At 38.9% G+C, this 18,245-nt stretch overlaps 1 protein-coding gene across 6 annotated transcripts in view; it reads left to right on the plus strand.

Moving 5' to 3' along the window:
- Positions 1-18,245, plus strand: part of LOC114031505 (T-lymphoma invasion and metastasis-inducing protein 2-like) — a 288,383-nt gene that overhangs the window by 227,122 nt on the left and 43,016 nt on the right. For 2 of the 6 annotated variants that reach the window (XM_027846615.1, XM_027846613.1), the window contains exon 1: positions 7,573-7,729. The exons of 2 other annotated variants lie outside the window; for them this stretch is intronic. Coding sequence is in view for 1 of the 4 variants with exons in the window: in XM_027846612.1 (XP_027702413.1) it covers positions 6,207-6,248 (42 nt within the window). In the remaining 3 variants the exon portion in view is untranslated. Of the gene's footprint in view, positions 1-6,060; positions 6,249-7,572; positions 7,730-18,245 lie in introns of those variants that run through there. 2 more of the 6 variants (XM_027846612.1, XM_027846614.1) reach the window with 2 other exon arrangements.

Here is an 18,245-nt window from a genome sequence, read left to right on the forward strand (position 1 = left end):
ATGCCACGTTAAAAATAGTATGTTGTTGTTCCCTGTGTCTTTAGCAGAGGGTAGACTATGGATATTGGAATGCTAAACAAAACGTGCTGACAGTCCAAAAAGCACCACCTCTTGTTCTGAACATTTTAGGAAGAGACACCTCAGGCCTTACATAAGCAATAGGCTGGTGTGGGAAACAATGAATACAATATGGACAGGGTTTGATTGCATTTTCACGCTTAACTCTCAAATGCATCTCACTCCTTAGCAGCCTGTCCTATTCAACATTGAACTTGGGCGTGTGTGTGTGTGTGTGTGTGTGTGTGTGTGTGTGTGTGTGTCTGGAATAAATGCTCATCCGCATGTGCCTGTCTGCCTGAGTTATGTGTATATGGCAGAGAGAAAGAGACAGAAAGAGAAAGACAGGGAGCGACAGAGACGCTTCAGACTTGTGGAAGTTTCAAAGTACAAATGTGAAGTTTAAAATTACCATGTTTCATTTTCCTTATAAGTTTAAAAGCAATTTTTAAAATCTAAATGATAAAATTTTAGTAGCATTTACCTCATCTAATACTACCAGTACCCCATCCTCCTTGATTTGTGCTTAATTATTCAGGCAGATGTGTCAGTAAGTGCTAGTCTTCTTGTTCATCTGATAGGAAAGGGTGTGCCATGTTGTTAACACTACCCATCCATCACCTTTTCCTAGGCTCGTGGTCATCAGCATTTTTTTTTAAATGAAAAAGGCTAAGTTGATACTCACTAGTTAGTATTTGGAGAATTATTCTCCACAATTTTGAAATAAAAACAGCAACTACAGCTAGTTTACTCTAAATTTGTAGTGGCATTGAAAGGTCTCTTCAATGAGAAGAAAACAGATGAGTTAAATGGAAAACATTTTGGAAAAGAGGCTTGTCCTATGAAGAAGGAAGTTGGTGGTAGGTTTGAATAAGAAGACAGTTTGTTGCTTGGACTGGAAAACAACAGTAAGCCTGTTAGCTGAGATCTGCTTTTCCTATTCCTTGTCCCATCTAATAGTGATGTTTCCAGCTCCCCACCCAATTTAAATCTGGTGCCTTGTGTTCATGGGGCAGGATTTGAAGAATGTTTTCATTCAGTTATGTGCATGGGAGCTACAGTGAAAGAGGCTAGTGGACTGTTGCCACCTGGCATGTTCTGGGCTAGTGAGATGTCTTAAGAGATAGAATTTGCTAATAGCAGGATCTTGACTGCTGAATAATTAAGGGGGACACAGGGCTTTACCTTCTGTACCTTTGCCATTTTCTATTCCAGTCTATAATAATTGCCAAAAAGCTTTCAGAAGGAAAAAAAAACAAACAAACCTGAAATGGAGTGTTCATTGGGGGCAGAACAAGACTTCAATTTTCTGTCTCATTTACCCTCAAACCTTGACTTTTCTGTTCAGTCATTCTCTCTCTTTCTCCTCCCATCTCTTCCCACGCAGCAGCTTCTTTCTTCCCTTCTCCTGGCAGTTCGTTTTTCCTCCCTTGCCTCCTATCCTGCTGCTTTTCATCCTACTTTTTTTTTTTTCATTTCGAAACAATCATTATTGTTGTTCACAGGCAACTTCAGAACCACAAAAGAGGATGATGAAAATAGGAATGTACATAATAAACAACAGAATGTTAACTATGGAAAGGATGTCTTAGAAGTAGCATGGCTTCTGAGACAATGCATGAGTCATCAGACGTAGGGGAAGGCAGGAAGGAATCCGGGCTTGTCAGGTTGAACCCTGTCTCCTAAACTAAGTGGGACTAGGGCTATTAAATGCATTTATCTTTAGTCATCTTTCTATCTTTTATCATCTTTTATCTTTTTATCTAAATCATTTTATCTACATTATCTTTAAAATCTTTATAATATCAAAATGATGACTAATTAATGAAGTGCCTACGGAACTTTGCAAATAACAAAGTGTTACACAGAGGCTTATTTCTGATAGAAGAGAACAAATGAACACTTCTGTTTCCAATGTAATAGTTTATTTGTTGCAAGTATTCCCATCTCTCCTGCTCCCTGCCGTCTGAAGCAATTTCTGTGCCATCAGAAGAACCTTTGTTCTTGCCAAGGCATAGAGAGGTTTAAATTAAAGACTTTGGGAAGCTCCTTGCCACTGGTTGTGGTGGCAGAGGGGGAAGCTTATCAGCCTCCTCATTCCCTGCCCCGTTCCTCCCTGTTCTTTCCTTCTTTGTTTCTGTCTTTACACTTTTCTGACTTGAGCTAGGGCATAGGAGACTTAAGAAAAAGATTCTCCCCTACTTAAGCCTTAAATCTGAGAGGAAGTCCCAAATGTAGTTTTTTCTTTCCAGTCAGTAGGAAAAAACAGTCAGCTCTAGTAGAAAGATCATTGGACTGAGTCAGGAGATCTCTATCTAGGTCTAGATCTGCTCCTAACTAGCTGTGTGGCTTTTGGATAAATAACAACAACAACAATAATAATTTCTCTTGTGCTTTAAGATTGCCAAAACATTTTGCATGAGCTCATTTATTCACAGCAACCCTGTGGGATAGGTGATATCCCCATTTCACAGATGAGGAAACTGAGGCTCAGAGAGGTTAAATGACCTGCTCACAGTCACACAATTAAAATCAGAGGCTAGCTTTAAATGAGGGCTCTCCAGATTCCACATCTAGTTTTCCTTTCATGGTACTGACCTCCTCCGGTCTCATTTTCTACAACTGTAAAATACAAATGTTGGACCACAGGATTACTAAGGTCCCTCCAGCTAAAATAAATTCTGTGATTGCATGATTTTTCTTTTGTCTGCCAATCTTTTAGCTCCAATGCCTTACTTAAATAATGTTTTTCTTGAACCAGTCATTTTCAAGACCACGAGGAAGAAATTCCAACCAAGGAAGAGATAAATTCCAAGCTGCTTTGCCATTGGTTGGCTTTATTAACTCTTCGTCAATAAAAGACGGTGAAAACCTCAAAGAAAAATGAATGTTGCAAAGGGTAGTAGCGATAGGGAAGGATCGTGTAGCTGAAATAATTCTTCCTCACACCTTTAACTTTGTCTTCCTTATTTTAAAGGGGAAACCTCAAGGGAAAACATAATACAAAGTACATATTTCAGTTTTTCCTAGTAATAGAACTGGAAAAACCTGTAGTCCAACACCTTTATAGTCAGAGTGAGGAAACTGAGGCCCAGAGAATCACAGTATAGAGATGAGAACTGCAGGGATCCTTACTAGTCCAGTACTCTTTTCTTAATAACACACTAACTTGTGTTTACTTTTGGGTTTTTAATCAACAGGCATTTAATAAACACTTACACTGTGATAGTTACACAGAGGATGAGGAGACCAAAATAAAACTCTCCCTACCCTGAATGAGCTTACATTTTAGCAGAAGAGACAACATAAATAAGCATATACAAAATAAATACGAGGTAAAATTTCGGGAGGGAGGGCACCAGTAACTAGAGACATCAAGAAAGGCTTCCTATATAGAATGCCTCGAGTGGTTTCAAAGAAAACAGCGGATTCCAAGAGCCAGGAGTGGATGAGGGGGAAGGACTTTATGCCAGCCATAAAGTCATGCACAAAATAAAAGACATAGGATTATGTGTACAAAGATAGAGGAGTGTTATGTATGAACAACTGCGAGCGAGTCAGTATCATTCAACAGATATTTATTGAGTACCTGCTAGGCATACAGCCTGGTGCTGCTTGAGTCTAGGTCAGGGATAATGATGTCTTTGTTCTTTATTACCAAGGCTAATTATTAAAGATTTTTAATACCTTTTTGATGTGCTAAGAGACCTTGAGGACACTCACCTACATCTCCCTCAAGTGTTCCAAAAGATAGAATACATTCAATTTTTGGTTATGGTCAAATATTCCTGGGCTGTTGAACACTAACTACATTCTGCACCCAAGTCTGTATCATTTTTTAAAGTTGCCTTAATTTTTTGTAGTCAACAAAGAAATCATTTCTTCCACCTGTGTTAGTTAACAAGTTTAAATTTGGAGTCCCAAGCCAAAAGTTCAGGAAAAACAAAAACAAAAACAAAATATAAAAACAACCCAAACCTGCGTACTGTTAGCAAAAGGCATAGGATAATGGAGACCATTACTTTTTTTTAAAGGGGGAGGAGGAGAATCCTTGGTGTTCAGAGGCCGCTTGAGCAACAGCTATACCTGGTACACTCAATATACCTATGTACTGTGTTGCAAGGATTGGTAACAGTACCTCTTCATTTAATTGAACCATTCTTCAAATTGTCTACAAATTACCCAAGCTCTTCTCTCTTGCTGACTGCTTTCCTTCACTTTTCCAGATTAACAACGCTGTTTACAAGCCAAACGTTTTCCAAGCCACCATGGAGATGCTATATATCGTGTCACCAAGGAATTAAAAAATGTACCAGCATAACACAAATTCATTATAGTTAAGTCATTATAGTGAGTCAAGCACTGGGCCTTCCTAGGACATAGCTGGTGCTTAATAAAATTGAATTGAATTGCACAAAGACATTAGATGATCACCAGGGTTCTTAACTTGGACCGCTGTGTGCTTTAAAAAAATTTTTTTTGATGCCTGTATTTCAATATAATTGGTTTCCTTTGTTATCCTCTGTGTTTTATGCATTTAAAAATATTCTGAGAAAGAGGCTCATGACACAAAAGAGATTAAGAACTCTTGAATTGTAGAATATTGTTCATTGGCAAAGAAGTAGAGCAGTCCAAAATGTTGCTTTGTTTCATTTTTTTCTTTTGAGCATTAAGATCTTGTATGATTGGTTATTTTATTAAAATGAGAGATTAATCTCTAAATCCAGGGTAAACGTGTCTGGTGCTGGGATTCTCACATTTTCTTTGTGTCATAGGCCCAAAAAGCTTGTTGCTCTTATCATTTGTTCTCTGACCAGCTCTGAAAAAGATCAGGGTAATTTTGCTACAGATATTGATGGGTTAAGTATTTGTAGCTTAAAACTGCTCTAAGACATTTGGAACACCCCATATACCAGCTACTGCTGGGGATGCAAAGAAAAAAATGAAACCATTCCTGAGTTTAAGGAACTTACATGATATTGGTCAACATTGAATGTCACTTTCAGTTTTAAGGGAAAGAGACTCAAGACATGGCCTGTAATAGTCTCAACCTTAGCATAAGATCTGTCAATAAATGGGGTTAATAGGGCTGGAGCAGGAAGTTGCCTGAGCTAACTCCTACACTGATCTTAGGCAGCTAGTGTGACAGTAGATAGAGGGATGAACCTAGAGTCAGGAAGACCTGACTTCAAATCCCACCTCAGACACCTTATTAGCTGAGTGACCTTGGGCAAGTCACTTATCTGCTATATGACACAGTTTCCAAAGTTGTAAAATGGAGATAATAATAGCACCTACTTCTCGGGGTTGTTGTGAGGATTAAATGAGATAACTTTTGTGAAGTGTTTTGCAAGCCTTTAAGTGATATATAAATGTTAGCTATTATTATCTAGGTTTTTAGTATTTTTAGCCTCTCATCAGGAGCTAATTATTCAAAATCAAGACTGGATTATGATACAAGATATAATCACTCACCTGCTGTTCTTAATAGCAGGATGAAAAACAGGGAAACAACTGTCCATAGAAACCTATTTATGATTATGACATAAGAAAAATTAATAGTTTGCTTTACAATGTGCCTCCTTCATCTCTTTCCTTCATTTTATTCCCTTTATTCTTTTGTCTCTTTCATTTAATATAGTTTTCTAATTTACCAATTCTTTTGCCATGATTTATCTTCTTTGGCAAACCTCCTCCTGTCCCCCATCTAAGTTTAAAACAACAACAGCAGCCACATCCCAACTGTTAGAAAAGAAATGTTAATTTGCAAGTGCCCGTAAGGTGCTGACCTGTCATTTGGACTATTTGGGGATTTCAAAATTAACTGCTTATAAGCCCACAAAGTTTGCATAATTTCTGCAGTCAACATGCTCTGTCTTCAAACAAGCTTATTTCAAAAGACATAAAACCAGCTCTCTATCAAGGGTGCTCATCAGCCACAGAACAAAGGGCACTCAGAACAAGAAGGCGACATGTGCCATGGTACAGTGATAACCGCAAGGCATCCGGGATGTTGCACAGCGTGCACCTCTCTGCTGATGTCCGTTAGAAAGAGGCTGTTCATTTTGTACAGTTCTCAGCTAGTGTGGTTTGATAGCACTTTGCAAACACTCATTCTTCAGGGTATTTACTGTGGTGTTACTATGTAGATGTTGCCTGGATTTGCTTGGCTAACAAGTCAATTTTTTCAGGTGAGATTTTTTTTTTGAAAGTTATTTGTGTATGTCTGTTTGTGTGTGTGTTTGGGTGAGAAATGAGTTTTTCTTCCCAGTGTCTCATTTACTCTGTCTTCTGTGTCTGTCCCAGGTTTGATTGAGCTTCAGAGTATATGGGCAAAAAGGTTTGTGTTTATTTTGTGTGTGAGCATCCTGTCCTAGTTGCATACATGACAACTTCGTTGGCACTGACCTATGTACCACCACTGACAACATGACCGGAACTTATTTTGCTGACACAGCCTCTCAAAAGTTTGTTTGAGATGGCCTGGCTATGTGTAAAGAGTAGTAGTTGGGAATGTATATATGTTTTAATGCTTTCTATCTACCATTCTGTCAAAAGACTATTCCTGAAGTGCAGGTCTAACCATATCATCCTCTCTGCTGAATACAAATGGCTCCCTATTACCTCCACGATAAAGGGAAAAAAATTGTCCATTTGGCTTTTAAAGCCCTTCCTACCTTTCCCGTCTTCTTCTACTTTATTCCCCTTCACATCCAGCAACACTGACCTTCTTGAAGTTCCTCCCATGACACTCTATGTTCTAACTTTATGACTTTTCACTGGCTTTCCTCCATGCTTGGTATGCTCTCCCTCTACATCTCTGTCTCCTGCCTTCCCCGGCTTAAGACTCAGCTCAAATCACACCTTCTACAAAAGATTTTTTTCCAGGACTCCCTCCCCCCACCACTGTGGTTCCCTTTAAGATAACATATCCCATTTACACTACATATATACATAGACATATATGTGTGTGCATCTGTATATATCTCTCTTGTGTGTCCTTGGTTGTTTGAGTGTTGTCTCTCCCGTTAGAATGTGAGCTCCTCGAGGGCAAAAATTGTTGTTGTTGTTGTTGTTTTATGTTGTTGCTTTTGTTTGTATCCCTGACACTTAGCACAATGCCTACTCATAGTAAATGCTTTAGAAATGCTTGTTGACTGACTCCCCTTTCCAGTGGTAAGCTTAAAAATAGATTTTACTGGTTTTCTTGACAGTGGTAAAATTTTAACTTTGTATTTACAAACCCAACATTGGTCTTTATCAAATTTATCAAATTATCCTTATTTTAAGACGTAACAGAATGTTGCAAAGTCCCATCAATAAAGAGTGAAGCCAGAGCAAGTGAACAGGCCATCACATTGCAATAACTCAGAAAAGCAAAGGTTGCTGAAGTAGCTTCATGCTTAAGGGAGCACATAGGCATCCATAGGGACCTAACGTCAGTCCTTACGGTTCTAGAGAGGTATAATGTTGGCAGAGCGGAAGAACCCTAGACTTAGGGTAAGAAGAGAAGGCTTGGAGCTTAGCCCAGACTCTCACCAGCTGTGAGACCTTGCACAAATCGGTCCATTTCTCTGATGCTCAGTTTCCCCCTCTGTAAGATGGTGATCCTAGTGTGCAACCGGCATCTCGGATTTGGGTGGAGAAGAGGAATTCTTCTATGAATTAGGATGTAAGTTTAATATTTTGTGAGTTTGGGGATGTGTGCCATATCCAGTTGCCGACTGACTCTTCTTGAAGAAAAGAGGCATGGTGGTACAGGGCAAAGAATGAAATGCCAACTCTGGTCAGATCCACCTCTTAATGCTCACTTTCTGCACTGTGACTTTGGTCAAATCGCTTTAACCTCCCTGGACCTCAGTTTCCTTATCTGTAAAATGAGAGGATTGGACTAGGCCACTTAATGCTTTAGTTCTATGACCATATAATTTCGAGATCATTTAGAGGATTGTTGTGAGACAAGTATTTTGTGGAAATCGAAGTACTATGTAATCAAATGGGAACCCATGTTATTATTGTTGTTGTTGTTTTCACTGTGGCTCAGTGTTTGAGATGGCAGTGACATTTCTTTGAAAAAGAAAGATTGCTTCTTTTGTACAAACTTTTTAAAACTTCCTAAAAACAACATTTTCAGCTTAAGTAAAATCATTTGAACTGAACTGTCTTAAGTGGGGATCTAAGAGATTGGTGCCTGGGTCAGTAACGCTTGTCGGACATGAAATCTTCCCTCTTCCTACTTACTGTTCCCCAGGAGTGGGGAACCTGCGGCGTTGAGGTCACACGTGGCCTTCTAGATCCTTAAAATTTGGATTCGGTCAAAAGGCCGCACTTAAGGATCTAGAAGGCCACGTGTGGCCTCAAGGCCGCAGGTTCCCCACCCCTGCTACCTCCTGCTAGCATTTTTAAGAAGATAAAATCTAGTTAAAATTGATTGGGAGAGTTTTGCATTGATAGAATTTAGTACAGAAACATCTGGAATCTTGTGTAGGGTAGAGGTAAGAGGGCAGAAGTAACACGAAAGGGTGTCACAAAAGAGTAACAAAGTAGCTTAGCCTGAGAGAGTTAGGAGGGGAAGGTTTGGGTAAATGTGTGTGTGAATGGATTTGGGGGTGGGGGCAGGGTCGTGGCGCTGCATGAGAATTCTAATTGTATTTATTGGGAGCACATGTTTTAACTGCTGCCCCTCTTGTAGTGGCCTCTCATACTGGGTGGTTTCCAAAAAGTCTAGGGCTGAAGTGATTTCCCCTGTTTATTATGCCTCCTTTGCTTGCACATTGTGAAAATGGAGTAGAGATTCACTTTCTCCCCCCTCTGTTTTGCCTGAAGAGAATATTTAAATGCAAATGCTAGAGAAAGGTCTCTATGGTTTTAGGGTATGCCTGTGGCTTCACCACAGAGTCAGGGAGGCAGCCCACTGAGACCAGAATTGAGTCCAGGAAATACCTGCGCCCTTCTACCCAGACCCTGAGCCCAGAATCATGTCTTCTTGTGAGGGCAGGGAGGGGGAAAGAAGGTGGTGGCGGTGATGGTTTGGCTTCATTTTGGAGGTTCGTGTGGCAGGGTAACTGAAACTTTGGGGCTTTCCTGTTGTACCACTTGTCTCTGTGGTTACCTACTGTCATCAAACTATTAGCCAGGGTCAGACTGGCTATTCCTGGCCCCTGGAAGGGATGTAAGAAGGCAATTATGCACTGGTAGAATGAAGCACGTGGAGATAGGTTCACTAAGTTTCTTTCCATTGAATCTCAGTATTATAGGATTTAGAGCTGGAACAGACTTTAGACGTTATGAAATCAAACATCTCATTTTACAGATGAGGAATGTGAGCCTCAGAGAAGTTAAATTACATGTCCAATCTCTGCTTTTCTTTGAAGACATGGGGAATCCATGAAACATTATATATAAGATCAGACTTTCTCAATGTAATGATGGATTTTGCTGAATTTTTTCTTTTCTTCCTCTTTTTTTCTAAAAAAAACTAACTTCTTTATAATAAGAAATGGTTCTTTGGGAGAGAAGAAAGGGAAATCTGGGTGTCACCTAATTGGCTTGATGGCCTGATTACAATAGGTCTGTATACTCTATGTAAGTAGAGAACAAGAATATTTTTATTTATTTTTAAGGCAATTGGGGTTAAGTGACTTGCCCAGGATCACACAGCTAGTGAATGTTAAGTGTCAGGTCTGAGGCTGGTTTTGAACTCAGGTCCTCATAACTCCTGTGCTGGTGCTCTATCCGCTATGCCACCTAGCTGCCCAAAAAGCATATTTTTATACAAGCCAGAATGGAACCTCTACTTGGTTCTTTTTAATAAATAAAACATATGTTTGAAATACAATTATAGTCAAAATGCATAAATGAAAAAGTGAGTGTCATAACAAAAAGAAAACTTCAAAGTTCTGTGATTCCACTATAACTATTTTAAACCTTAGAAACTTAGGATGGTTTTTAACAGGACTCTGATTATGACATTGGCCATCAGCCAATCAACAAGCCCTTATGCCTAGTATGTGCCAGGAATGGTTTGAGGGGTTGTGGGGAAAGATATATGGTTTTTAGGGTAGTCTTCTTTTTGGGGGAACTTCTTGTCCTGTGATATTTTTTATTTCTATGATAAAGCTCAGCAGAGGCTTAGCTTATCTACTAGACAGATGTTAAAAATTCAGTACAACAGAGAGCCCTGCCCTCTTTAGATTGAACCTGACAACTGAAGATGGAGGAATAATTATTCTGTATTTAAAATAAATAAGTGCTGTACTTTGCTTCAAGGGGCCTGGGTTCAGTTTCTAGCAATGACTCATTAATTGGGACTCAAGGTATGTGGTGGGCAACTAGGTGGTATGGAGTTTAGAGTACTGGGCCTGGAATCAGGAAGACTCATCTTCCTGAGTTCAGATCTGGCCTCAGACACTTACTAGCTGTGTAACCCTAGGCAAGTCACTATACCCTTTTTGCCTCAGTTTTCACAACTGTCAAACGAGCTGGAGAGGGAAATGGCAAACCATTACAGTATCTTTGATAAAAAAAACAAACCTCAAATGGGGTCATGGAGAGTCAGACATGACTGAAGTCACTGACAAAAACAAAGTGTGTGAGTCTACTCAATGACTTCATCTGAGCATCATGCATTGGTATCCTCAGCGTCCAGCGCAGAGCCTGACACATAGTGGACTCTTCATAAATGCCCATTGATTATGCCACTTCCTTCACATGTTGGTTGTGAAGAAAGGGTTCTGGGAAACTTAAAGGTTCTACTTCAAGTGGGAGTAGCTGTTTCTCAGGGAGAAGAGTTGCTCTATCATTTATTATCATTTTAACTCTTTAATCCTATAACTTTTTTGCTCCCGTTGTGCTTTTATGATGTTGGGTATCCTTTCAAAGCCATTTCCTATTATAAATATGTTTCTGTTGAGATAAGATTGCTTAAAACTCTACATCAAAAGGAACAACAACAACAAAAAAAAGACTACAGAGAATCTTTGTCAATGTGGTCACTGCAGGTGTTGGCTTGGTGGGAGGGGGAGGAAGAGAGATTCCCAGTTTGTTACGGAGGTTGTGTTTTCTTTGGCATGTTTCTTTGGGCAGGGCAAAAGCACCAGCTTTCAAACGTAGTAAATCTAGCCAAAAGAGTAACTCAGTGACTTGTTCCCACCATTTAATTTATATTAAATGCAGCTGTAGACCCTTTCTCCTTGTGAAAATTAGAGATGGTTAAATATCTATGTACAAAAATATGAGGCTTACGTAATGTTTCATATACGTAACCTCTAGACTGGCAGTCTGGCTAATCCTTTGTATTCTTAGAACTTTGATGCATTTATCTGTTGACAATGACTCTCCTTGGTCTGTGAGTTTTATTTGTGCAGTGACATCCTACATTTCTATCAGGAAATATACGTCCTTAGTTGAAGCTTCTACACTAAATCCTGAGAAAAGTCTATGATATTGTAGATCTGGAGAGTTAAGGGATCTTAGAGGCTAGTCTAGTCCAATCCTCTCATTTTATGGATGAGGAAACTGAGGCCTAGGGAGGTTAAGTGACTTTTCCCTGATCATACAAGTGGTAATTTTCAAGGGTGGAATTTGAACCCAGGTACTTGATTGCAGAGCCACACAATATTCTCCGTCATTGTATAAACAAGTTACTTGCGAGTATTAATACGGGATCCAAAGAGGAATAAAGACTAGCAGAAGAAAAGGGTGGATGTGGAGGAAATGGAGGATCCTGATTGTCACGGAGAGAGAACTCGATGAGGAATGAGAAGATCAGGGTACAAGTTCTGTCTATGCTATTTAGTTGCTGTGTGAACTTGCTCATGTCACTTCTTTGTAGGCTTTCATTTCCTTAGTTGTAATGTGATGGGATTAGACTAAGATGGCAGGCCCCGTCCTGGCTCTAGCATTCCATGATTTAGGATCTGGGAAGGTGTGCGCTTAGGTGACGATTTAACCTGGAGGCAAAAGCACGTGCACTGCTCCTTGCCACCAACTGCTGCTTTTTCTTTTTTATTGTCTGTGTTTAATTAGTGATTGTAGAAAAATGTAGCACGTGAGTGAAACCTAGGATTAAAAAAGAAACAACCAGCAAAGATTTGAGAAAGTATCTTCTTGCCTCCTGCTGTAGCGTGTCAGTAAACTTGTTAGGCTCAAGATGTCACAAATGGCTTTTAAATGTCATTATTTAGAAATTTTTCATTACATGGTAATCTCTTGACCAAGACTTTTGTAGGATGTATTTTATATATATATATGTGTGTGTGTGTGTGTGTGTGTGTGTGTGTGTTATATATATGTGTGTATGTATGTATGTATATGTATATATGTATACATATATACACACACACATACACACACACATATTTACAGATCAATTGAGGCTTTTAGTTCACACCATTATTCTGAAGAGAGAAGCTTATTCTCTGATGTGGCTTTGTGTCTTTATGCTGTATTAACCTTTTGCATTCAAAAAGCTCGTCTCTCATCAATCCTTAGATGTCATATATGTGCATTCAGGGGCAAGTTCTGTTATAACACATTTTCTTTTCTTTGCTAAACACTCCTGAATCGTGAATTGTGATGGGTGGAGCCAAGATGGCAGAGTAGAGGCAGAAACTCACCACAATCTCCCAAATTCCCTTCTCAACAACCTCAAAATAATGTGCCAAATGAAATTGTGGAGCGGCGGAACCAACCAAAGATCAGGGTAAAACAATTTTCCTGCCCACGACAATGCAGGAGGTCAGCAGGAAAGGTCTGTCATACCAGGCGGTCAGCGGGAGTGTAGTGCAGGCTGGGCTCCAGCAGTATCAGCAGCAGGCCTTGGAGGGCGCTGCATCAACAGCATCGGCTTCTGGAGCCCTCAGCCCACAGAGGGTAAGGGGGTTGGACAACTGGTCAGAAAGAGATCACAGGGGACCCTTTGCTGGTTCTGAGTTCAGGACCCTGTTGCATTCCCAGGGTGAAGAAGAGCACTAGAACTTATAGCAGAGAGGTGCAGGGGCCCTGGTCACAGCTCCGGGGGGGAGAAGAGTGTTTGTCAAGGTGGCTCACGGGAGAGTAGGGGTCCTGGTCTTAGCTGCAAGGCAAAAAGGAGCACGAGCACTTTGCGACTGCGGGAGAGTGGAGGACCTGGTTACGGTTCCAGGGTCAAGAGGAGTGCCAGCACCTGTAGCTATAGCAGAATAAGGTTCCTTCCTGAGTAAAGACCAGAGCACAGGCCAGGAAAGCAGTAACCATACCTTTCATGAACTCCCTCTTAAAACAGCAGCACAAAAAACCTGAGACTTGGGACAGTGCCCCTTCCACCCTGGGAGCAAGCCCAACTTTATCATAAAGTTAAAAGTCAAGAAATAGACTGGAAAATGAGCAAACAACAACAACGACAAAGAACCTGACCATAAAACTTGTACTGTGGTCACAGGGAAGATCAAGACGTAAACTCAGAAGACAACAATGTCAGAACAGCTACAAGCAAAGCCTCAAAGGGGAAAAGATGTGAATTAGATGTAAGCCTGACAAGAATTCCTGAAAGAGCTAAAAAAGGATTTTTAAAATCAAAGAGGTAGAGGAAAAATTGGGAAAAGAAATGAGGGTGATGCAAGAAATTTATGGAAAGAGTCAACAGCTTAGTAAAAGAGGTACAAAAGAAAAAACACTAAAGAAAATAACACCTTAAAGAGCAGAATTGGCCAAATTGTATGAAGGGTACAAAAATTAACTGAAGAAAAGAACTTCTTAAAAAAGTAGAATTGGCCAAATGGAAAAAGAAGTACAAAAGCTCACTGAAGAAAATAATTCCTTAAAAATTAGAATTGGGCAAGTGGAAGCTAATGATTCCATGAGACATCAACAAACAGTGAAACAATGTTAAAAAAAAAAAAAAGAAAAAATGGAAGAAAATGTGAAATATCTCATCAGAAAAGCAACTCACCCAGAAAATAGATCTTGGAGAGACAATTTGAGAATAATTGGACTACCTGAAAACCATGATTGGACTACCTGAAAGCCATGAAAAGAGCCTAGACATCTTATTCCAAAAAAAAGAGAGCAAACTGCCCTGATGTCTTAGAATCAGAGGGTAAAATAGAAATTGAAAGAATCCACTAAACACCTCCTGAAAGAGATTCCCAAAAGAAAACTCTCAGGAATATTATAGCCAAATTCCAACGCTCCCAGGTCTAATTAAAAAAATTGCAGGCAGCCAGATAACACGAGATTTAGCAGCTTCAACATTAAAGGGCTTGGAATATGATATTCCAAAAGGTAAAGGATCTAGAATTCCAACCAAGATTCAGCTACTCAGAAAAACTGAGTATATCCCTTCAGAGATAAAAATAAATATTTAATGAAATCAAGGACTTTCAAGCATTCTTGATGAAAAGATTAGAGCTGAATAAAAATTTTGACTTTCAAATACAAGATGCATAAAAAGGAAAACATGAAATCATAATAGATTCAATAAGGTTAAATTGTTTGCATTCTGTATGGGAAGATGATACTTAGAACTCCCAAGAATTTTATCATTTTTAGGGCAGTTAGAAGGAATATATGCAGACAGAGGGTGCAGGTGTCACTTGATGATGGGATGATTTCAACAAAATAAAATGAAGGGGTGAGAAAGAGGGATGCACTGCAAGAAAGAGGAAGGGAAAGGTAGAATGGGGAACATTATCTCACATAAAAGAACATGAAGGAATTAGCATAATTAGTGAGAAAACAAAACTATCACTCTTTGCAGATTATATGATATACCTAGAGAATACTAGAAAATCAACTTAAAAAACTAGTTGATGTAATTAACAGATTAAGTAAAGTTGCAAGATATAAAATAAACCCACAGAAATCATCAGCATTTCTATATATTACTAACAAAACCCAGCAGCAAGAGATAGAAAGAAATTCCATTTAAAATAACTGCAGATAATATAAAATACTTGGGAGTCTACCTGCCAAGGCAAACCCAGAAACTATATGAACACAATTACAAAATACTTTTCATAGAAATAAATATCACATCTAAATAATTGAAGAAATATTAATTGCTTTATGGGTAAGCCACGCCAATATAATTAAAATGACAGTTCTACCTAAATTAATTTATTTAATGAGTGCCAAACCAATCAAACTACCAAAAATTATTTTATAGAACTAGAAAAAATAATAACAAAAGTCATTTGGAAGAACAAGAGGTCAAGAATATCAAGGGAATTAATTAAAAAAAATATGAAGGAAGGTGCCCTAGCAGTACCAGATCTCAAACTGTATCACAAAGCACTAATCATCAAAACAATGTGGTACTGGCCAAGAAATAGAGTGGTGAATCAATGAAATAATTTAGGTACATTGTACACCATAGGAAACAACCATAGTAAGTGTTTGATAACTACAAAGATCTAGGCTTTGGGGACAGCAAATCACTATTTGACAAAAATTGCTGGGAAAAGGGAAAGCACTTTGACAGAAACTAGACACAGACCAACATTTCACACCTTTTATCAAGATATGGTCAAAATGGGTACGTGATTTAGAGTGATATCATAAACAAATTAGAGGAGCATGGATTATTTTACCTGTCAGCTTTATAGATAAGGGATAAGTTTATGACAAAATAAGAGATGGAAAGCATTACAGGATGTAAAATGGATCATTTTAATGATATTAAATTGAAAAGTTTCTTCACAAATAAAATCAATGCTACCAAGATTATAAAAAAAGCAGGAAACTGGGAAAAAATTTTACAGCAGATTTTTCTGATAAATATATTTTCAAATATATAAAGAACTGAGTCAAATTTATAAGAACATGAGTCATTCCCCAATTGATAGTTAAACGATATGAAAGGCAATTTTCAGAAGAAGATATCAAAGCTATGTATAGTCTTAGGAAAAAATGCTCTGAATCACTATTGATTAGAGAAATGCAAATTAAAATAACTCTGAGGTTCCGCTTCAAACCTATCAGACCAATATGACAGAAAAAGAAAATGACAAATTCTGGATGGGATATGAAAAAACTAATGCATTGTTGGTGGAGTTGTGAATTGATCCAACCATTCTGGAGAGCAATTTGGAACTAAGTCCAAAGGGCTATAAAACTGCATACCCTTTGAGCAATACTACTACTAGGTCTGTATCCCAAAGATTTTTTTTTTTGAAGGAAAAAGACCTATACATACAAAAATATTTTAGCAGCTCTTTTTGTGGTGGCAGAGAATTGAAAATCAAGGGGATGTCCATCAGTTGGGGAATGGCTGGACAAGTTATGTGGTATATGATTGTGATGGAATACTATTATACTATAAAAAATGATCAGGATATTTTCAGAAAAACCTGGGAAGACTTATATGACCTGAGACAAAGTGAAGTGAGCAATCCAGAAGAACATTGTACACAGTAACAGCAGTATTGTATAATGATCAAGTATGAATGACTTAACTGTTCACAGCAGCACAGTGATCTAAGACAATTCTGAAAGACTTATTAGGAAAAATGCCATCCACCTCCAGAGGAAGAACTGGTGGAGCCTGAATGCAGATTGAAGCACACTTTTTAACTTTCTTTATTTTTCTTGGTTTTTTTTGTCTGTGTTTTCTATTGCAAAATATGGAAATATGTTTTGCATGACTGCACATATATAATCTCTATCAAATTGCTTGCTTTCTCAAGGAGAAGAGAGGATTTGGAACTTAAATACTTTAAAAAATGAATGTTAAATTTTTTTACATGTAATGCAGAAAAAAATTTTAAAAATAACCCCCTCCCCAAAATAGGAAAAATATTGTGCACCAGGAATAGTACCCACATTTTCTCCTCTGAACAAACTATGCCTTTAAAACCAAAGATCCTGTGAGTGCATGGGATTAGAGATAGCTACTGGGATGATGGGGCTTATCTTGAGTAAATTTCAATAAAATTATGTTGAAATACCATTATTTTATTTGAAAGAATCAGACAATTGTATAGAAATACTAGAAGGCGTTTGGCGCTCTTTTTGGTAATGGGGGATACTTCTATTTTAATCTTGAATTCTAAACTCTGCCTTTTAAGTAAGGAAATTGAACAGAAGGAGAGAAGCAAGGAAATGCAAAAATGGCCCCATTTCACCTCCTGTTTAACACCTGGCCTGCCATACTACACATCAGATACTTAGTACAAATGGAGGCACTGGCCCCCTGAGTCAGTTGAATAGCTTATAATCTGCTGAGTAGAAGAAAATCAAGACTGAATTTTAATAACTCGTGGCGTGGCTACTGAATACCCTTTTTGTGCATTTTTTAATGAAATGGGGTGTTGTCATAGCAACATATTAAAGAAGCATTACCTGTGCTTTCCAGCAAATGGTTCTGACTCACTTTAGAAAGTGGTGCATAGTACAGTGAAAACCTATATATCATACGCTATGAATAAGGTCATTTCATTAACGGTTTCTACTGTCATATAGAGAAGATGTTTATAAGTCCCACTTCCTCAATACTTCCTGGAAAAGATTTGGGGATGAATCCACTTTTTTTTTCATTCCCACCATCCTGCTGAAAGTCTTTTTTCCAAGGCCAGTAATGACCTCCTAATTGTCAAATCATTGGAATCATAGGATTTAAAGAGATTAGCCATCCTCACCAACTACCAGCTGACTGCCACTCACAGGGCAGGTGAGCCAGCTGGCTGAAACATCAAGGCACCCTGCACGAGAGAAAGGAGGCTGTGTGAGCCAGGCGAGTCAGGCCGCTGCCACTACCTTAACCACAATCTCCCTACGGGCTCTGATAGAGACAGCTTGGGAGCTGTGGGAGTAGCAGTACCCCCAAACCATTCAGACCTCCTCAGCTTCCACAGCCATCGTTGAGAAGAGAAGTTATTGTGAAGAAGGGATCCATTCCTCATCACCAACAGCAACAACTGCTGACCATTTGCCACCAACAAGCAGAAAGGCACTGGAGTCCTAGGAGTGGCAGCCATCCCTTCTGTGGAGAAGGGGTCAGCCATACCCTCATAACCAGATGCTCCACACAGACCTATGTAGGAGATTTTAACCCAGGTCCTCTGAGTCCCAATATAGTGCTCTTTCTCCTATGCTTTTTGCCTCTGCTGAACACTTGACCCTGCTCATTCTTCTGGACCTGTCTGCAGCAGTGTTTGATATAGTTGACTTCAGAGTGAGAGGATTTTTGTTTGAATGCCATACCGTATGTG

Source organism: Vombatus ursinus, unplaced genomic scaffold, assembly GCF_900497805.2.
Source record: "Vombatus ursinus unplaced genomic scaffold, bare-nosed wombat genome assembly UNPS02015175.1, whole genome shotgun sequence".
Taxonomy (NCBI): domain Eukaryota; kingdom Metazoa; phylum Chordata; class Mammalia; order Diprotodontia; family Vombatidae; genus Vombatus; species Vombatus ursinus.